Raw genomic sequence first — 21,905 nt, 5'->3', positions numbered from 1 at the left:
GGTGGCAGAGCCCATGCCCCCCCGGGTGCAGAGCTGCCCCTCTAACGCTACTCCCTGCAGAGACATCCAGTCCCCTTCCATCCCTCCTTTTTCCTCTGCGGAGAAACCGTCTGCCGTAGCTAACAGCACCCAGGACCCGACCTGGTTTCTCCGTTCAGGCAGGGACCCAAGTTACCAGACATCGTTCCAACTGGAAGGCAACATGACCCACGCGCGGGAGCGATTCCCAGTGTCAGTTTTGCCGTAACACATCCTATCTGTCTCTCTTCAGTGAAAAAAAGCAACCCAGCCTGCGTTCTAGGTTTTTATATATATATATATATATATAAAAATATAACTAACATTTGGGGGAGTGATTTTTCTCCTAATATTTTTTTAAAATGTTTCTTTTTTTTTCTATAAATACTTGTACAGTTGGAATATTAATATATAACTCCGGCGGTAGAGCTCAGCGCCAGGTGATGTTCATTTAAAAGACGTGTATTTTGTATTTAAGGGACTCTTGTTTTGTATCATGTGCAACTGCAACAGATTGTTTGACTTGGATCGGGGCTGCTCTTCCCATCCGTGCAATTAATAAAGTACTAACGATATCTGCTGGCTGATGAGGAAGCCTTCATGCTTCGCGGTTCTCCAACACAGGAGCATCCTGGAGCTGAGCCATGCGTGGGGCTGCGGAGCTGGAGGTAGAGCCTGGCAGGCTGGCGAGCCACAGGCATCCTTGTGGCACCGGGGAGGGTCAAGCGCTGCTGGCCTGCAGCGTCACCAGGGTAAAGCTCTTGCGGGACTCGTGCAGCGCCAGCTGCTTGCTCTGCAAACAGCCCTTCACCTTCTCCTGGAAGGAGGCGGTGGTGATGGTGTAGAGGATGGGATTCAGGGCGCTGTTGATGGGCAGGATGAAGATGACCACCCAAGAGGTGACGGTGCCTGTGCCAACAAGGACACGACGTCAGGCAGCCGAGGGGGGACATCCCCCCTGCCCAGGGACAGCCCACCCGCGCCAGCCCACGCAGCAAAGAGGGGCGATGCTGTTTGCAGGCTTGAGAAGGGCAACGAAGCTGGTCAAGGGTCTAGAGAGCAAGTCTGATGAGAAGCGGCTGAGGGAGCTGGGGTTGTTTCCCTGGAGAAGAGGAGGCTGAGGGGAGACCTTATCGCTCTCTACAACTCCCTGAAAGGAGGTCGTAGAGAGGTGGGTGTTGGTCTCTTCTCCCAAATAGTTAGCGATAGGACAAGAGAAAATGGTCTCAAGCCGCATCAGGGGAGGTTTAGATTGGATATTAGGAGAAATTTCTTCACGGAAAGAGTGGTCAAGCATTGGAACAGGCTGCCCAGAGAGGCGGTGGACTCCCCATCCCTGGAGGGGTCCAAAAAAATGGGCAGAGGTGGCACTTTGGGCCATGGTTTAGTGGGCATGGGGGTGTTGGGTTGATGGTTGGACTGATGATCTTAGAGATCCTTTCCAACCTTAGTGATTCCTAGTTCTTACTTTCATTAAAAAATAATCCAGCCACCATGAGCCAGGAAAGATGAAATTATTACTCTCTCCTTAACTGGTTTAGTGGTGGACATGGTAGCGTTAGGTTAATGGTTGGACTGGATGATCTTAAAGGGCTTTTCCAACCCAAACCATTCTATGGCTGGAAAGGGCAGCCCCCCACAGCGGGTCACGACTGCTGCTCCCTGGGGAGAAGCAGGGGCCCAGGGAAACCTGTAACGCTGCCCATCTCCCCTTGCAGCCCACGCGTGGGTGGGGAGAGCTCCAAAACGCGGCAGCACCTACACGGAGGGGTCCCCGCCCCAGGGACGCATGGCGGGCAGCAGCCAGCGGCGGGCTCTGTGTCAGGGCCCTGTGGGGATTGGGGGGTTCACCTGGTATTTCCACCCGCAGCAGGGAGAGCAGCTTGAGGAGGAAGATGGGTATCCAGCAGAGAGCATCAGTGAAGACGATGAAGAAGAACCGCTTTGCGATGGCGACCTCCCGGGAGCAGACGCCTCTCTCCGCTGTTTTGGACGCAGTGATGCGGATGGAGTAGAACATGCCAGAGTAAGCAAAGACGATGGTGATGAAGGCCACGAGATTCAAGCCTGGAGAGGGAAAAATCCCGCTCTGAGCGTAGCCAAAGCACAAACCTCGCGAGCTGGCATGGCCGGCACGGCCGGCAGCAGCAGGACGACTCCGGCTTTTATCACTAGAGGGGGCAAAGACATCTCAGCAGCCCCGGTTAGTCCTGACTCCTGCCTCAGCCCAGCGATGCCCATGGCCTTGGCCAGCTCTGGGGTGAAGCTGGGCACAGCGTCAGGCTGGAGCAGGGACCCTCCCCATCCCGGGACAGAGCCGGCACCCCCGTCTTACAGGGTCCCAGCGGGATGGCCGCGCCCCGTGGAGTCAGACATATCGCTAACGGAGGCGGTGCGGGCTGTCGCGGCACCCTGGAGGGGACAGGACAAGGAGTAAGGGTTTTAAACTGAAGGAGGGGAGATTTAGACTGGATATAAGGAAGAAATTTTTTACACTGAGGGTGGTGAAGCACTGGAAGGGGTTGCCCAGAGAGGCAGTGGAAGCCCCATCCCTGGCACCATCCCAGGCCAGGTTGGACGGGGCTCTGAGCACCCTGGGCTGGTTAAAGCTGTCCCTGGCACTGCAGGGGCTGGGCTGGGTGGCCTCTAAAGGTCCCTTCCCACCCAAACTATTCCATGATTCCATGATTCAAACATTTGAGGACAGCTGGGCTCAGCAGCCCTGCTCCCACCAGGGAAGCCCGTCCTGCCCCACATCGTCCCATCCCTGGCTCCCAAGTCCTGAGGTGGCCTTACCCAGGTAGATGGTGGCGGAGTAGCCCCGGGCACTGGGCCGCTCACCCAGGTCGGACTGCAGCGGGAAGCACACCCCGTTCCTCCCGTAGTAGTTCCCAAAGGACTCCTTACACCCCAGAGGGATGATGCTGAGGGAGAAGCCCAGAAGCCAGATGGCCGCTAGCACCAAGATGGTCTGCTTCTTGCCGGCTCTGTGGTGGCTGAACGGGAAAACAATGGAGAAGTATTTCTCCAGGGTCATGTAGGTCAGCAGCAGGACCGACACCTCGGAGGACAGCATGGCCAGGCTGCCCGCCAGCTGGCACTGGAGGCTGCCCATCCAGCCCTGGGCGTGCTTGTTGTATTCGCCCGCGTACTTGAGGTCGAAGGCTCCGATGACAAAGAGGTAGATGCCCATCAGGCTGTCTGCGCCTGGGGGAGGCAAGGTACGGTGAGAAAAAAGCACCAGTGGGCAAATGTAGCCCTTTGCATTAATGCCATGGCCATAAAGCCATCACAGAGCTGGGCAGCCTTTGGCTTTATGCATATATATATATATATATATATATATATAAAAGCTGCTACAGAAACGAGCTGGCTGCTGGTGTCTGTGAGCACAGACCCGAGCGCAAGTGCCGAGATGCCCCAGGCACGGAGGGATGCCCAGAAACCCGTCCACCATCAGCACAAAGGGAAAAATGGGCAGCAAAGGGGCCCTGGCTGCACTGGGGAGGGCTGGCACCAGCTCGACAGCTCCTCCCTGGGGAGATGCCGGGGGGCAGCTCATCCACCCCGGTTCCCTCTGCACCCCCCAGCCGGTCCCTGCCCCCCCGCCAGCCAGCTCACAGCACAGGGACTTGATGGCCATGGTGTGCTGGCTGTTCTCCGTGACCATGAAGGACCGCATGCAGATGACGAAGAGGTTGCCGAAGCAGGTGAGGCAGGCGATGACCCAGACGAAGACGCGCAGGATGATGTTGGCGAGGAGGTTCTCGAAGGAGGAGATGCCGTCGGTGTTGGGCTTGCAGCTGCGCACGTGGGGCGCGTAGCCGCAGTACTGGAACTTCTTGAAGTAGCTGTTGGGACGGGGGGGGGAAGGTTTCAGAGCGTGACGGAGCTGAGCGAGGGGGTCCCCATTTGCACGGTACTGCAGCTGGTTTTGGACACTAAATAAGCAACACCCCCAAGCCTTTGCAAAACCGGCTGGAGGCACCCCAGTGCTTTTTGGATCATGTACCACAGCCGCACCCTTAAATCCGCCACTATTCAGCACTGTCAACTGATAAATACAGGAGTGCTTTCCTCCAACCCATGATTCTCACAAACTAACATTTAAAAATCAATCCCTTATTCAAATCCTGCAAGTTCCATTAACAGGGATTCACATTTTTTCCCCCCTGCATATTATTTCATACTAATCTTTTCAAGCCTTATAAAAGCCAGCCTATATAAGCTTAGGAAAACTCTACATTAGAAAATGACTACAAAACTGCAATGCGAGGCTCATTTCTGCTTAATTATAGATAAAAGGAGAGAAAATGATTGCTTATTAGCAAGTCAGGTAGAAAATGTACCATATTTATAGTGCAAACAGACCAATTACGGAAAGGAAGATGTACAGTTGTCTTTCATTACAGGTACTTTAAAATGTGCATCTGGAGAAAATTAGTGATTTTTTTTTTTTTTTTTCCTTCCAAAGAGACGCTGAAGCACTCACAGCTGGCCGCGCCGTCCTGTTCCCACCCTGTGTGCGATGCCTGTCCAGCCTGTCTCCCTGCACATCTCTGGGGTTCTTGGGTCGTTATCTCAGACCAAAAGGGCCTCTAATGTGATAACTTCAGCGCAGCTTTCAGCGCACAGCCTAGCACGCCTTGGCCTGACCGAGTTTACCTTGCCCACATCACCTATGCAACGTGCACCTTCAGAAACGCAGATCCCTCTTTGTATCGCACGTGCGCCCGTGGCTCTGCCAGCTGCTCCCTTCACACGGGCAAAACGCTCCCCTTGCTCTAAGCAAGCCCTGGCTAGAAGAGACCCTCTTGCCCCGGGGGGATTTAAACAAGATCATCGTGCTCAGGGGCTTCCAGTGGGCTGAAATAACTTGCTCACGGGTGTAGGAGTGCGCCGGTTTCCCTCCCCGCACCCAGCACCCACGGGCACGGGTGCCAGGGCAGCAGCAGCCGCCCGCTCCCCCCACTCACATGTGGGAGAGGTTGGTCAACTTCTGGAAGGTCAGGTTGTGGATGTTGGGGATGTCCAGCCCTTCCAAGCTCCTGCAGAAGGAAACCAGCGCAGGGGATGCTGTGAGCGGCCCCGGGCTGGGTTTGGGGCTGCTGCATGTGGAGGCAGCGCTGTAGGGTCGGGCACGTCGCGGGACTCACAGAGACCGTAGCTGGGGCAGGCTCTCAAACTGGCTGGGGAAGATCTCTTTCAATGGATTGTAGGAAATATTCCTGAAAAAGAGTCAAGCCTTTGGTGTTTTTCCCACCTGGAAGCTATCAGAGTAGCTGGAAGCAAGGGCAAAGGGCTGTGTTTCTATGGCTTTCCCCAGCACTCCCCATTCCCCCGGGACGGGTCCGCAGCCCTGAAGCAGAGGGTCTGCGATGGCACCGTGCCGCAGGCAGACCCGCCGGGAGGGAGCCCATCCTGCCGAGGCCACCACGGCTCCGTTGAGGGAGCCGACCGTGCAGCGAGGACATCTACCCAAAACGATGCAGGGGGTGCAGGGGTGCTTGCAGGGGGGCAGGGGCACCCCCGGGGCAGCGCAGCCCCGGTACTCACAGCTGCTGGAGCCGAGCCAGGCCATTAAATAGAGAGGAGGGGAGCTGGTCTAGTTGGTTGGACGACAGGTCGCTGCGCGAAGGAGAGCGGTGTTTGAGAAGGGGTTGTGGGCACCAAGCCCTGCACCCAGGGGTGCCGAGCAGCGAGCAGCCCTGGGTGGGGGCAGAGCGGGGTCCCGAGCAAGGCCCCCACCCCTGCCCCCAGCACCGCGGGAGAACGGCTGGAAACTTACAGCTCCACCAGCTTGTTCAGCCTGGAAAACGTCCCGTCTTGGATCCACCTGAGCTTGTTTCTGCGCAGGATCCTGGAGGAGAAGGAAGGGGAGAGAGCGTGTGGGTGCAGCACAGCCCCGCACGCTTTTCGGGAGCACCGGCCGACCCCCGGACTGGTGGTGAGCAGCCGGGGGTGCTGGTGCTGCACGGGGCTCACCCGCGGGGTGCACCCAGCCCCGCCGCGTCCCTCCCAAAGGCAGCGAGCCGCAGCCACCACCTCCAGCAGCCAAACGCTCCGCTGTTATGGGGAAGGTCTAAGCCAGAGCCCAGCTCTCAGGTGCAAGGCTCCATCTCACCCAAGCCCACAGCTCAGAGAAGAGCCCGGCAGAAGCAGAGCTGGCTCAAGGGCTCAGAAGTAAAAACCCAGAATGGTGCACCAAGAAACACAAACGGCTTCAGAGCAGGCAGAGCAGAGCCCTGCGGGATGGCACGTGCTTGAAGGTGCTGGGAGACCCCGTCAGTGCCATGACCTGGGGACGGGGCTTCTTGGCCGAGGTTCTCATCAAGCAACCAGGCTCTGCTGACCCTGACCAGGGCAGCCCGCTCTGACGTGGCTCATGGTGTGGCCAGGCAGGATGGGGAGAGACGAGGGACGGGAGAGATGAGGGAGTCCGGCCAGCATGGGTCATTCTGCAAAGCCCGAACACGAGCCCCTGTCTCATCTGCTGCCTCCGCTCGCAAAGCTGTCTCCTACACCAGTGTCACTGGCGGGGCATGTTTACGCCGTCCATCTTGCCCGTACGGACGTTTCCATGGAAGTGCCATAACAGTCCTGGGAAACACGCTGCTGATCGAAGCCAATGGGCTTGGCTGCGGGAGGAAGGATGGACAGCGGGGCAGCGGCTCAGCCGCCCGGCACAGGGCTCTGCAGGCAGCTCTTGCTGGAGGAAAAAATGTAGTGGTGTACTTTTTGGGGATTTAATGCCTACTGGGGCTTCTCCAAGAAAGGCAGGATGGGGGACTAGGGTCTTTGTGCGGCAATCTTTGGCCGGAAAGTCACAGCAGAGCTTTCGAAAGCGCTCATCCTTGGAGACATTGTGCGGGGACAGAGGAGGACCAAGATGGGTCCCCAGGGACCGCCGGGTAAACTGCAAAGGGGATCGTCACCCCATCGGCATCTCACCTCTCCACGGGCCAGCCTGGGACAGCTGCTCTTCACCACCCGGCCAGGGACTGCGAGGCGGGCACGGGGTGCGACGCTGCCCTGCCAGAGCAGCCTGACTTTCAAACGCGCTGCTCAGCATCTCTATTACCTGCTGGGACCTCCGACGGGAGCTGCAGGGAGTTGAAGAGCATTTTGCAGAACTCCACGCGAGAGGAGGGAGCGGCTGTGAGACTGGAGCACTCAACGTCTCCGCTCTGCCGCTACCGGCTGCGTACCCCGCTCCTGCACAGGGCTGCTGCTGCGTTTGCCCTCGGGGCAGAGGCGTACTCTGCTGCACGTTGCAGGAAAATGATGTCCGGGGAGGGAGAGGGGAGAGCAGCTCCTGCCAGAGATGATCCCATCCCAGCCCCGTATCAGCTACTGTCCAGATAAGCCCTGGATTTATTTGCGTACTCCGATCTGGCAGCTTTGGCACAGGGTCCTGCAATGCACTCCCAGTGCTCCGGGGAACATTACTGCCGATCCCCTGGGAGGGTGGCTTGGCTCCAGCCCACTTCTGCTCTCCTGCCACCACCCTGTGCCCGCTGGTAGTCTCGTGCTCGTGCGCAACATCTGCACCGTGCACATCTGCACCGTGCACAACTCTCCTTATCTCCTGGGGCTCCAGGGGCCGTATATATCTCTTTGGGAGATAGATGACCATCGTGTGCAGGAAAACGAGACCCTGGGAGAAGCCTGTGCACCATCGATGGGAATCTTCTGCCTTTGTCAGCTCTAGGAGGGCACCTGAGCAAGAGCTCAGCCCCGGGGCCAGGAGGGAATGGGGCAGGAGCCGGCTCCAGGCGGGAGGGGAGGAACCAGACACCATTTGACATATGGAGAGCTGGCTCACAAGCTTTCTGGCCTTCCTCAGGGATATTTTTAGGGGATTTGGATGCCTGCAGAAGTGAGACTAGATACAAGCTCTGGTATTTGTACACCATAGAAAGCTTTTTCCATGCTGTGTCCTGCCACCATTCGCACTTGAAGAAGGTCCCCATTCCATTCGGGCAGCCCCCGTGGGCTGGTGACAGGGCATTGGGATGAGCCCACCAGCTGCCCAACCCAGGGTTAGCCATCCTCCAGCACACAGCCCCTGGAAAAAGTTCTGGGGTGCCTGATCAAGTCCCTACAAAATTCACAAAGCTGACTGCACTGTTGATGCTGCACACAAACGTGGGCTGAAACGATTAAACACGAGACAGCAGCCCCTCATCTAGCCCAGAGGGGCAGGAACTGGGGGGCCCAGTCCAATGCTGGTTATCCCCCCCCAGGTCTGTCCATGCACCCGCAAAGGGACAGGGTCTCCACCAGCAAGCGGAGGCACTCACAGCACCGTGAAGTCGTGGCACTCCTGGAAGACAGCCCTGTGCACCGCCTGGATCCTGTTCCCTTCCAGCTCCCTGCAGAAAGGCAATTGTGCTGCTGCTTCCCCAGGCTCTCCCCCCACCCATCCCCGCTGTGCCTGGGGGGCTGCCCAGCATGATCTGCTCCTTCTCCACCAGCTGCCTCACCTCCTGCTTGCCCCCCTTGCCCCCATTCCCTGCGGGATGCTCCCAGCCCTTTCCGCCCCTTCTCTGCTCCAGGACCCGGCCGGGGAGCGGGAGCAGCGCCTGCAGCAGCCCGTCTGCCCCGCGGGCAGGGTACTCACAGCCAGCTGAGCTTCGGCATCTCCGTGCAGAGGGAGGCGTTGGGTATTTGGGTCAAAGAGTTGTTCAGCAGGTACCTGGTCGGGAGGCAATAAGGACAAACGCGGTCACAGCACCATACGTCTGCCCGGGACACAACCCTGTGCGCGGATACAGTCCTGGTGCTGCTCCTGGACCATGTTTCACGAGGGCTTTGGGCTGGTCCATGGCCTCACCTGGGGGATATTTGCATTGCATGGGCTGCTTGCACCAGTACCCGGGGATGAGCTCAGGGCCGGTGGTGCCTCCAGCAGCCGGCCCAGAGCAGCACGGCTGTGCCAGCTTCTGCAGACCCCTGCAGAGCAACCACAGCCGTGCAAAACCAGAGAGTGAATTCAGCTGCCACCACCCCAGGGAAAGGCCTGGCACACGTGGCTGCTAAGGGCAGCGCTGAGCTTCACCCACCTTCTTTGGGAAAGTTGTAAAAGTAACAATACAGGGCACATTTAGCAGCCGTGGGACATGTTCTCCACTGAGCTGTGGCGGGCACGTCACCAGGAGAATGGTGCATGAAAGCAGCAGCAAGTGACCCTGGAGTGACAGCCAGTAAAGGCAAATTTATAGCCTGAACTCCCGCTGGTGTTTTTCCCAGCACTTTTGCACATGCCTGTGCGCACAGTGTTCCTCACTGCACATTTTGTGACCGCAGTTTTAGTTTATTTGATTTACTAACAAAAATGCAGAAGGATAAACAGAGCGCGTCACCGAGCAGAGCCGCGCTGCTGCCTGCAGCGTGGAACCGCGGGGCTGAGGGCAGCTCCGTGCCCCCGGGGCTGTCCCCCGCGGCACACACGGCTCCGGCTCCTGGGACAGAGCCGGGACAGCTCTCTGGACACCGAGCGCTACCCAGGTTTTGCAGAGGAGCAAAATCCCAGGGTCACAGCCCCTCTTCCCCAACCCTGCTGCCAGCCCCAGCTGCCCAGTCCCCCCGTGCCGACGGCTCCCCTGTCCCCAGGCACAGCCATTGCCCGAGTCCTGCATGCACCCAAAACCAACTTCCAGGCTTTTCCAGCCAACTCCAGCAGTTACACCTCCAGCAGAGATGGTGCGAGCCGGGACCAGCGGCCGTGGCTGAAGCACTCTCCTTGCAGGTGTAAGCCCAGGGAATACAGCTTAAAACGTGCTCAGATGTATGCGAGTACGTATGTGCATCTGTGCGCTCACACACACGTGTTTTTTCCACTGTAACAGCCAAAACTTCTCCCCTAACGCTGACTCCAGGCTGCTGCCAAGGTTTCCGATCTGTATTCTGGACTATGGAGAAGGTGTTAAAGTCATCTTAGAGCAACTGCAAAATTGTTTTTATGGTGGTTAGAGTAAATTTGTTATCCTGTACATCCATCTTGGAAATGGCTGGACCTTAAAAACCCCTTGGCTCGAGATGACCTGGTGTGAAAACACCCAGCAGAGGGGCAGTAGTGTGGGAAAGCATCGGATCTTGTTTGCAGTTGCTGACTCAAGGAAAAAAAAAAAAAAAAAAAAATCAGCAAACCAAACCGCAGGCACTGCTGCCCGTCCTGCTGATCAGTAAGTGCTGAGGGGAGGCCAGACTCCCCAGGACACGCCTGCCCCTGCCCCAGGCAGAAGCAATAACCCTGGTTGTAGGCAGAGCATGCTGAGAGCAGGAGGTGGCACAGAGAAGCAGCAGCACCGGCAAAACCCGCTGGCTCCCCCAGCCAGGTCAGGCATCCCCCGCAGCTCCTGGCCGCGGGAGCCAGACAGGCATCTCCCTTCTACCGTCGCCCCTCGCACCCCAGCAAAGGCGAGGAAGCCACAGCACCCTCGACTTGCCCCGAAAAAGGCTAGGAGCTGCCCGGAGAAGGGGTGCAGGAGGTACCAGACAGACACCCGCAGGAGCGGGGTCCCCCCAAACCCCGCGGAGGGCTGCCCCCACCCCAACTTACAGGAAATACAGAGACTGCAGCCCTGCAAACGTCGCGGGGACGATGGTGGCGATCCTGTTGTTGTCCACTATCCTGGAAGGAGAAGGGGAGAAGTGAGGCGAGGGGACCCGGAGAGGGCGAGGCGGCGCTGGGGCTCCTGGCAGGGGCAAGCCCCCGCATTTAGCGCTGGCGCTGCTGCGGGAGGGGGTTCTGCCCCTTCTCCCCCGCAAGCTTCCATAGACACCCATCCCCGGGGGGGGCTGCCCCCCTCCAAAACCCGTCCCCCCCCCCCCCCCCCCCTTTAAATCCATCCAGGCAGCCCTGGCTGAAGCATTAGATCCAGCTGCAGAGTCTGGATTCCTTCACAGTCAGGGTCTGTTGGATTTCCCCCCCCTCTTCTGCTGTGAAATAAAGATAAATTAGAAACCATTTGGGGAATTCAGGGCCGTGCTTGGCTTCTCAAAAGTCCTCTGGCTCGTTTGCACCACAGACCACCCTCCGTGAGCTGCTCATCCTTCTGTTTTCCCGTTTCAAGGAATAACTGCGCTGGTCCCAGGGCAAGGAAGAGCAGGGAAGCCTGGGGGGTGGCAGACCTGCCCGAGCTGAGCAGGAACGAGCCATCGTGTAAAGTGGCCTTTACGGTTTCTTTTCTGTAGCAAAACCTTTATAAGCTCCGTGTGTAAAACCGCACACCGGACCCAGATCAAAGAGAGCCTTTGAGAATAAACAGAGAGGAAGGATATTAGCTGTACTTTAAATTTAGGTGGATGTTTTTCGAAGTGACGGAGCTGCAAATCTCTGTGTTTAACAGCACACTTAAAGCCTTTTATACACAAACCTCCAGTGCTCCAGCCCAGGACCTGAGGCTGTCTCTGCACAAAGCCCATCACCATGCCCTGCCGCAGCTGCTCGGGAGCGGCAAGGGGAGCACGGCACGGCGAACCATAACGAGATTTCGGACAAGACCACGTCCAGCCTGTGCTGAATCTGACCCCAGGAACAGAGGAGGGAAACTCAAATAGGAATTTCATGGAAGAGCTGCAGCAGATGCCAAGTGTGCCCTGGGGACAGGGCTGGTGGGGAGGTGGAGACCCAACCCGGCATTGCACCCATCGCCATCACGGCTCCCAGCACAGCCAAGTTACCACAGACACCCCGAAACCATCCTGTCCGCTCCCCCTCCCTCCAAGGTAATGAAATTATGGTCAACGCAAGGAGGAGTCGGGATCAGTCACATCTCCTGGTGCTGTTGGGACTGGCAGAGGAACTCACAGCCACTCAAGGCGATGCAGGTCCTCAAAAACCCGGGGCTTCAGCTGCGTGATCCTGTTGTGGCTGAGGAACCTGGAACCAGTGCAGAGGAGGAGAGCGATCCTGAGGCACCGCTGCCGATTAAGCCTGCTTTTGCTAAAGCCGTTCCTCCTGAGCTGCCCATGGCCCCTGCCTTTGGGTGCTCGTGGCACCATCTCCCTTAGCAGCTCAAACACGGGGTCCCAGCTCAGGCTGGATAATGTGCAGGTGGGAACAGCCACGTTAGCAGAAGGGGAAATGCCTCTGCTCTGCTCCACATTCACCCAAAACACATGCAACTGCAGCTTAAAGCATGCTTGACACCAGCTCTTGCAGGAGCAAGAAAAAGGGCTGAGAACCTGGCCTCGAGCCGGCTGTGCTGCGAGCCTTCGTGCCAAGAGGAGCCGAGGACTGTGTCCGTCCCGGGCCCCCCTCCCCAGGGCCCCCTAACAGACACCTTTACTCACAACATTTTAAGCTGAGAAAGTCCAGCAAAGGCTTTGGGTGAGATCAACCAGATCTTGTTGTTTTGCAAAAACCTATTTTAAAAAAAAAACAGAACAGAAAAAGAGATCGAAGAAGTATGGTTTCTAAGGGATTCTCAGGGTCCATGGTCCCCAGGAAAGAGAGGCATGTGCCCAAATCCGCGGGACACCAGCCATGCGGCTCGCAGGGCCGGCTGCTGCCCACGCAGTGCTCGGGGACGGAGCTCCAGGCTGCAGCCCCTGCTCTCCGCGGGCTCCTTGTCTCCAGTGCCCCCGGAGAGCCCATTTTCCTTCTCTACCTCACTTACTCCATGCAAAGGGAAGGAAGCTGAAAGCACAGATGCCTGACCGTCACAGGCGGCCGCTGTGAGCCGCTTCACGTGGTTATCGCCGTACGAAGCTGCCATCCCACCCACGAGAGCAAACACCCCTCTCCCCCTCACCCCGTTCCGCTGGGTCCCCCCCGAACCCCCGGGTGCAGCAGCCTAGCGAGGCGATGGGCTGAGCGAGCAGAGGCGCCCAGCTCTCCAGAGCAGGGCAGCTGGCTCATGAGGCATCTCACGCCACCACGCACGCGGCGGTCATCGGCCAGCACCGGCGCTGCTCCACCATCTGCTCGCCCACCCCTGGGGAGCGGCACGATGCCGGCAGCACATCAGGGGCTTGCAATGCCCGTAGCAGGCGCCTGCCGACTTCAGTGGGCACCACGGGCTCCAGGAGCTGAAAAAGCTGCTGTCTGGACAGCTGTAGTGTCCCATTGGGGTGCACTGTCCCAAACAAAGCTGTCCCGACGAGCACACACACTCGCTCCTCTACGCACGGCCCCGCTGCTGCTGACCTGGGCGCCCACTGCTCTCCCCCGTCATGCCAGCCAGCAGGATAAAGGAAGGCGGTACTCACAGCTTCTTCAGACTCCTGTACCTGGCAAACTGATTGTCCAGCAGGGAATGGATTTTATTTTTCTTCAGGTCCCTAGCAGGAAAACAGAAGGAAAAAAAAAAAAAAAATCAAACCCAGGGCCAGCAGACTAGGACAGAGAGGCCTTTATCAAAGGAGAACAGTAAAGACTAGACCCTCCCCTTCTTGTGCAATACAAACAAAATGCAAAGCAGCTGCTACCTTGCTAATTGCCCTCCCAATCTGCAAGCCTTATTTGCTGCAGAGGTTTTTTTTGCACCCTCCTCCCTTCCTAGCCCTTGCTTTTTGTGTGCAAAAGGGTACCCCAGGCCTCGAGCTTGCTGACAGTCTCGGACCCCGTGCATCTCAGCTGGAGGCTTGGCAGTGAACAGGCTCCCCAGCCCTCATCCCGGCAGGATCCGGCTGTTCCCTGCTCCCAGCTCAACGCTGCTTGTGGGAGGCTTGCAGCAAGCAGCTGAAGCTCTGCAGAGAGGGGTCTGTTGGCACAGACAGGCCTCTTTGCTGCTTTGGATCCAGGGACAAGAAGTAAAAGCCAGGGATTTTATTTCCTTCCCTGTAAGCTCGTTTTCCTGCTGGGTGACAGTGCATGCCCCGCTCGTGCCTCTCCCGGGGGAGAGGGGTGCACGCACCCACTGCTACTCACATCCTGGTCACGTTGGAGGAGACCCAGGGGACAGCGGTGAGGTCCTGCTCGGTGCAGTCTACAGCCCTTCCCCGGCACCGGCACCGCTCCGGGAAGAGCTCCAGCCCTGCGGGCAAGCAGAGGGGACACGCTGCGGGGAGGGCACGGGGGGCCCGCGGGGTGGGAAGGATGCCTGCCCCGGGGAGGACGGCTTACAGCAGGCATCACCCTCATCTTCCACCGCCATCCCGCTGCTCCTCGCAGCCAGCATGTCACCCAGGATCTGCACCCAGCCGCTGTCGTCCACTGCAGGGCAGAGGGGGGACCACTGTTAGAGGCACGGGCATCGGTGCGGAGCAAAACCCTGGCAGCCGCGGGAGAGGGTGCTGGATCGCACAAAGCCTGAGATCGGGCTGCAGCCCCACAGCTGTACCAGGGCGGAAGAGGGGTTCATCCAGCCCCTCAGCATCTCTCCAAGCGCAGCCACAATACAATTTTCTTTCCTCTATTTCTAGCATCCCACCTAGCCTGCTTTAAGGATATCCTGAGCCAGCCGCTGCATCCGAGCCACTGGGTTAACCAGCTCCCAAAGGGTATCAATTTGTCCAGTCTCCAACTCATTTACACTTCTAGACTCAGCATCCCTGAGCAAAGAGCTCCACAATTGCACTGTATATTGAAAGAAAAAAGGACCCCATTTTGTGTATTTAAATCTGCTGAACCCGCGTGTCCTGACTGATGGCGCAGAGCCCCTCTGCTCCTCTGCTTTTCCACCATGGCCCAGAAATGTCTGCCCCAGCCTTGTAGCAATGAGAGTTTTCCTGCACCCCAGCCCGGGAGAATCCCTGATGGATGAGCTCCTCGCTGGGGCACACACGGCCACTGTGCCAGGATGGCGTGCAAACGCAAGAGCCGGGGAAGCGGCTGGAGAACGGAGCAGCTCCAGGATTCCTCACGCTTCCCGGGGCAAAAGCAAGCTCTGCTCTAATGCACTCCTGGTCCCGGATCCTGGCGTTCCCCGGTCTGGGGGTTATTCACTCCGAGAGCATCCCTCTTTGCGAAGGGCTCGCTGCTTACCGCAGTTCTCCTCGTCCGCTCCGTTGTCGCAGTCGTCCTCCCCGTTGCAGTGCAGGGCCTGGGGCAGGCAGACGGAGAGATTGCCGCAGGGAAACTGTCCCAAGGGACACGCGTGCCCGTCCCGCCGGGAGCGGATCGGAGGAGGCTCTGCCGAAGGAGGAGGAGATGCTCAGCGCTGGGGCAGCACCTCCTGCCCCCGGGCTCCTGCGGGCGCCCAGCTCCTGGGGCCGTGTCCTGCTTTGTGCCCAGCTCCGGTGACTTTCGGGGCAGGGTGGGGCCGGGGGGCTGAAGGGGGGGTGCCTGCGCTGCTGCTGAAGGCCAGCGTCGCCACACCGGTGTCCTGCGAGACCGCGCGCCGGCCGGAGCAAGCGTGAGCTGATGGGGTGATGGAGACCACCGAGGAGGCACGAGCGTGCCCCAGGGGAAAAGAAGGACCCAAACCCTTGCTTTCGGAGCACCTTTAGCTGGCAAAATGCCGCCCTGGAGCCGGAAGACCAGGGCAGAGGCAGTTCTGCTGAGGAAATGCAGAGCGCCAAGAAACTGGGCACCCCATCCCTCCTCCCCAGCCCCCCTGTCCCCGAGGCAGAGCCCCGTCCCCGGGGGCAAAGCTGTCCTGGCAGCTCCCGCTGCCCGTTTGCTGAGCCCTTTCCATCAGAGCCATCACAGATAGCCAGCTGCAGGGCCCTGCTCGTTAATATCCTGCAATTAGCCATGGCAGAGGCATGCTTCACATCCAGCTAAACGCTTCCACAGCCCGCTTTGATCAGGGCTGGGGGGGCCCAGCTTGTTGCTCGCAATTTTCTCCAACTGCCAGGCTGTTAATGGCTGATGGTGCATGCTGTAATTAAAAGCCCTTTGCCTCCCCCCCCCCCCCCCATTAACCATCCCATCAGCAAGCACTGCGGCGTGATGTGGGAACGGGTGGGATGCAGGGGTGGGAACGGGTGGGAACGGATAGGAGGCAGGGGTGGGAACGGGTAGGATGCAGGGGTGGGAACGGGTAGGATGCAGGGGTGGGAACGGGTGGGATGTAGGGGTGGGAACGGATAGGAGGCAGGGGTGGGAACAGGTGGGATGCAGGGGTGGGAACGGGTAGGATGCAGCGGTGGGAACGGGTGGGATGCAGCGGTGGGAACGGGTGGGATGCAGGGGTGACCGGCGGGGGCTTGCAACACATGGCGGGCAGCATCGCACGGACACAGTCCCCTCCGGCCGTCCCGGCAGCCGAATCACGGGTGCCCCATCCACACCAGTGGGGTTTTCCCGCAGACAGGTTGTGCCTGGACCTGAGGAAGTTTTCCATGAGACTAGAAATATCCCTGCTTTCTGCAGCGGCTGGCTGAGCTAGACATAAACAACATGCATTGCCTGAATCCCTGCCCGGAGATCTCCGACCGGCCGGGGGTCCCCCACGCCTTCCCCGGGATTCACTGGTGCATCTGGGGTGTTTGTTTTGGGGAAAACAAGGACTCTCATTCCACACAAAACCTGATGGGTTTAATCAAGATGATTCAAAGTCTTTTAAGATTTGGAGCAGAGTCTATTGTGGCTCCATAAATCTTTCCTGAAAACTGGAGCCATCCCAAGCACCTCTGGAAGGGATCTCTGTCCGCTCGAAGCTGTAAAGCGGGTCCAAGCGGCATTTTTAACATACCTACGCTCTTGCTCCTCTTTGTCTCGCACTGTGAATCAGCCGGGGCCCAAGCCCCAGCCACGAGGCAGCCTGGGGCGAGAAGGGAAACCCCGCTTCCATAAGGTTTTGAAGGCTGAGCCGTCGCCCTGCCCAGGACCGTGTCCCCTTTACCCCAAAGTGAAAAAATCTGGGCTGTAGCCCTGCGCAGCTTGTACAGTACATTGGACTTCCAGAGATCTCTGTTTCGGAAGTGCCTGCTTTTGACTAGTCTTTTTGCAAACCAAGAGGAAATTTTAGATTTTTTTATAAATACAGCTTGTAGGTATATTTTTGTATTAGACATGTCTAAACCCTGGGGGGTATCGCACATGCCACTGCAGAACACTGAAACACGTCACAACTGTCTAACGAATTACTGTCTGCCTGCGACATTAAAAAGCATATCTGCTATTAAATGTTGCAAAAATTTATCACTGAAAATTCATTTACGTGTGGTCTTTTGTTCCTTTTAGCTGGGGGCAAGAACATCTATTTTCTTCTGATAACGCAACAGACGCGAGCCGGGGCAGTGACAGACAAGTCTCTGGGGACGCGGGTGAGGGCTGCTGCATGCGCTGGGCGCCTTCCCTTCCCAGCCTGCCAGTGCCATGACAACGTTACGTATAGCTAAAATATAGCTAAAACACGTATAGCCGTGTCTCCCCGGCATATGGCTGTTTCCCTCCGGTGAGCGGTGCAGGCAGCACAGGCAGCTCCTGCTCCCGCTCCAGCAGCATTTCCCTGGGGAATTTGCCCAGGGGCGGCTCGTTACCGGACAGCCTCGTCCAAGACCTCTCGTTAGTGCAGAGTCTCAGTGACTTTAAATACTTCTGGGCATGGTTCTGCTTTATGAAGCCAAAACCTCTCCAAGAGGACAGACACAGGCAGCCATCTCCTGCACGATGATGATGGGCAAGTGGCTTAGCACCGCAGTTTCTTACTCATAAAAAGCAAATTTTGGTCCACCCAAAGCTGAGAGGGGTGGGGTGAGGGCTGGTGCTCTCCAGATTACATGAGTTTTGGAACGGGGAGTGTTACGGAAATACAACAGGGAGAGTGAAAAGTAGGCAGAGCCCTCGGATGGAGCCGGCCACCGCTGCTCAGGCTGACAGAGCCGGGCTGCTGCCGAAAACCTGCGGGGGTATGGGGAAAAGAGAAAATCAGTCTTTTACTTCTGTTAGTTATAACTGAGCTGGAAGGGGAATTGCTTTTGCAAGATTTTGTTTTATACACTAAAACCAGCACTGCAGCAGTGTACAAAAAAAAAAAAAATTTACAAGGAGCAGGGCTGGTGCCCATGGAGTTGCTCACTGCCAGCAAGTTGAGATCAGTCACCAGAGGCTCGGGCAGGTGTAAATCAGCAGCTGAGCAAGGACACCCATCCAAGGGGGGAATAAAGACCAGGGGAAAGCTCTGGTAGGTGGATATCTCATAGAGGGCATGCCCAAGCAATTGCTCTAACAAATTCACACATCGCAAGGTGGCCAAATGCAAACTCGTGATGTGTGACTGCTCCTTTTGATTTTCCTAAGCAGCTGTTTCTCCGAGGCAGCGAATAAAATAAAAATTTGAGCCAAGTTTAAGTGTAAGTTTACTCCTAATAGAACTGTTGAGTGTTAATGCTTCAATAAAAGAGTTTTATCATGTTTATGAAAAATACCTCAGGCTGGCAGATCACACCCAATAATAAAAGCATGTGCAAAAAACTAAATAAAATGACATTTGTGTCAAAACAGTTCAAGTCTGCGCTGTATATCAGTGTGAAGTACCTGTGAGAGGCTGGAAGCTGCTCCTCAACACCAGACCTCCCCGTGGGTGCTCACAGCGAGCGCTGCTGGGCGCTGCGCGGGACCCTGCCACAGCCCACGGGTGCAATGCCAGGAGGGCTCCCGCGGAATTTGCTCAGGACCCCCGTGTGCGTGGGGACCCGCTAACTCCCTCGCAGCATCCCGTGTGCAAAATGCACTGGGGAACGTTTGCGTTGGGTGCAGGGGCAGCTCCTGCCGTGCTGCAGCCAGCGCAAAGAGATCCCCAAGCGCTCCTGAAGACGCTCTTCAGTCTGCCTGGAGGAGCACGCGCTGGGGCCGAGCCAGCCTGCCAAGAAGCAAGTTCGCTGACCTATTTAATGTGCTTTCACGCGTGTGCATTTTAAGCATGCCCACAGTGGTCCTGCTGCTCCCTCGGCTGCTATCTCCGCTGGCCCGTCCCCGCTCACGCTGGCTGGGAGCTGCGCTTTGGCACAGCTCCGCCGGCTCCCTGCAAGATAAACACCTAACCAGTGAATTAAAACGTGGGCAAAGATTAAGGGCAATTAAAAGCGTCTCACTGCAAATCATCCAAATGGGAAAGCTCTTAAAAGAGGCTGGAGTGGTGGCAGGAGAAATGAGATTTCGGAGGTGCTGTCGGGTCCTGCCCTTGCAGGCAGCAGAGGTGGCGACTGGTGAGGGGCTGGGCTTGTACGGAAAACCGTGTCTCCTTAAGACGGAATTTTGGGTGATGAAAGAGTAAGAAAACACAAAACTGGGGTGGGGATAGTACAAGACCCCGGCTCTTGCCCTCTTGCAGCCCTGCGGAGGGAAGCGTGTCCCTTACCCTCTCCAAGTCCTGCGAATGGAAACAGATCCCACCCCAGCCCTCCGACCTGACCTCGACTCCCTCCGGAGGGATTTTTTTTTCTCCTGTCTTGGTTCCATTTCTAGTTATCCAGGGAGGCTCTCTGTTGCATACTGTCATGCCACGCAGGTTTCTGGCTGTTTTTTCAGTCTGAATTTATGTAGGACCCACAAAAGGCAACAGAAACCTTCCCAGGGCCTCCAGGTCCCTATTGCAGAGAGCGTATCCACATATGGAGTTATGTAAATACTAAGCGAGAAGAGTTTATACATATATATATTTATATATATAAACACAGATAGCTTCTATTTTTTTTTCCAGGAATGACGCTCAAGGCCCGGATTCCCAGCTAAACCGATGCTTTCCAGCCACCCCGTAGGACCTCGTTCCGCATTAACCCCCCTCGGAGCCAGAGAAACTGGGGACTGTGCAGGACAGAAGTCAGGGAGCAGCCTGAGACAAAAGAGAAGGTGAAATTTAAAAAAAAAAAAAAACCCAAAAAACCAAAACAATAAACAGAGGAAAAGTGCGTGTTTCAGGCAAGGTAAACCGCTGAGAAAACAGGCGATTTTCGGGCGATGCAGACTATTAGATAAATGGACATGCCCTGGCAGAGGTGGGACGGGGTGGGCACGGGCACTGTGCCGCAGCGGGGACCTTCCTGCCCCGGCTCCGCGGGGCCGCAGAAGGAAGCGCAGCCAGAGGAAGTGGCCAAATGTAGCCGGGATTAACCTCAGCATCTGCCTCGACTTTTCACGACGGCCACCCAGGCTTGTAAACGAAGCCCACGCATTACCAGGAAAACAGCCGTGACCAAATTCTCCGGAAACCTACAGGCTGAATGAAACACGCCTTCGGTCTGCATTGCCTCTGTCTGCAAAGAAACCGTGTAAGGCCTGCCAGCACCGTCCTGGAGCTGCAGGAGGTGGCCGGGGGGATGCATCGCCCATCCCGCTCGTCTCCAGCACCCGGGTTCTCCGCGCCACGGTGCATCCCCGCTGCCCAGGACCGCAGCCCCCTTCTCACAGAATCATAGAATCATAGAATCATCTAGGTTGGAAAAGCCCTTTAAGATCATCCAGTCCAACCATTAACCTACACTGCCAAGCCCACCTAAACCAATCAAGGGCAGACTAGACTAAACCATATCCCGAAGTGCCACATCTACCCGTTTTTTGAACACACCGTGCAAAATTCCCCTTCCATTTCCCACGCTGAGGCAGGTTGAGCTGCACCTAAAGCAAACCCCGCTAAAGGAGACACAAGCGATTGATTGGAGAGAAAGGTTTGACACCCCGCACCCCGGCTGGGCAGGGAGGGAACAGTTTGCATTGCCATCCACGGAAGTAAATCACAACAAGTCAGAGCAAAAGGGAAATAGCGCAGAGCTACTGCCTTTCCACCGTCCCCCTTCCTGACTTCCAGCAAAAAGCGCTGCTTTTCAGTCTGGTTTCTGCCCGCTGCTCCCTCCTCTTTCAGACCGTAACATCGGCGCGGCGGCTGCATCAGCTCCCCCTGCGCTCCCGTGCTCGCTCTCTTGCACAAAAGGTGGAATCGCGATCCGCAGCTATCTCTGGCTTTCCAGGGAACACAGATGCCCAGAAAAGCGAACAGCAAGCCGCGCATGGAGCGGCGTTACCGGGCACACAAACTCTTCACAGGACAGCACTTTCTCTGCGGAGCACGGCTGTTTTCAGGCAGCCAGCATCCCCTTGCCACGCGCCAGGATCTATATCCGAATCCCGCTGCCAAATTCTCTGCAACCACCCCCCACCAAGACCCCAGTCAAATGGCCCGATTTCCTCCCCGCTTTGGATGACCTTGGATGACGACCTGCAAAGACAGCCACTTACTTGTAGCAGCGTAGAAAAGCGACGGCAGGATGATGAGGAGCAGCCTCATGTCAGCAGCCGCTGGCAGGGCAGCGCCCGGCTCCGAAAGGCCTGGAAAGCGCCTGGGCTGCTGGGCGGCAGTGGGAGGAGGGAAGGGGAACGTGGAGATGCTGCTGGTCCTCTGCCGCTAACGTACACGAACGCACCGACGCCGCGTGGGGCTGCACGCACCAGGGATGCTACAGGTGGTCACCGGTCCCCGGGAAGCCCCGCGCTCTGCCTCCATCGCCGTCCCGGGGAAGGCACCGGTGCAGCGGCTCTCGGGCACATCTGCGGCACCCACCAGCCCGCGTGGGACTCTGCACATAAAAATCCAGCCAGGGGATGCGCATGGGGAGGAAAGGAGAAGGAAACGAATCCAGCCCTTCGCCTGCGCTCCCCACGCCGGGGACAGCGTGGGGCACCCTGGGGTGCACACCCCAGGGGAGCCCAGGGACAGCCTGGGAGGAGGAGGAGGAGAAAGAGGAGGAGGAGAGGGAGGAGAAGGAGGAGGAGGAAGGATGCTTCCTTCCCGAGAGGTCCCTCTGCTGGATTCGCAGCCAGTACCTGCACCCACCCGTGTCTGCTGGCCCGACGGACACGACGCAGCGGTGGCATCCGTGGGGATCTCTGCCCGATCCCCGCACCCCTGCAGCCACCCCAGTGCGGGGCCACCGCCCCTGAGCCTTCCTCCAAGTCGGGGTGCTCGGACTGCATGGGCTGGGGCCCGGGTGGGCTGCGGGTAGGGGCAGGGTCCTCCCACTCTCCCCACTGATGCTGCGGTCCCCCCATCCCC

The 21,905-nt window shown here is 57.5% G+C and overlaps 1 protein-coding gene across 1 annotated transcript; it reads right to left on the bottom strand.

Annotated features, from left to right (window-relative positions):
* Positions 1-739: 739 nt before the first annotated feature.
* LOC104034275 (relaxin receptor 1-like) lies at positions 740-21,140 on the bottom strand. The gene is made up of 18 exons (XM_075720803.1): positions 21,092-21,140; positions 14,954-15,100; positions 14,093-14,182; positions 13,898-14,003; positions 13,237-13,308; positions 12,319-12,390; positions 11,834-11,905; positions 10,583-10,654; positions 8,642-8,716; positions 8,322-8,393; positions 5,807-5,878; positions 5,575-5,646; positions 5,175-5,246; positions 4,995-5,066; positions 3,640-3,869; positions 2,815-3,225; positions 1,870-2,085; positions 740-927 (listed from the first exon to the last, which is right to left on the bottom strand). Exons 1-18 carry the CDS (start codon positions 21,138-21,140, stop codon positions 740-742), a joined length of 2,160 nt encoding a protein of 719 aa, XP_075576918.1.
* Positions 21,141-21,905: the final 765 nt, after the last annotated feature.

This window comes from Pelecanus crispus, chromosome 13 (assembly GCF_030463565.1).
Source record: "Pelecanus crispus isolate bPelCri1 chromosome 13, bPelCri1.pri, whole genome shotgun sequence".
NCBI classification, from domain to species: domain Eukaryota; kingdom Metazoa; phylum Chordata; class Aves; order Pelecaniformes; family Pelecanidae; genus Pelecanus; species Pelecanus crispus.
The sequence above is the reverse complement of the archived record's forward strand: the minus strand, read 5'-3'. Positions and strand labels throughout refer to the sequence as shown.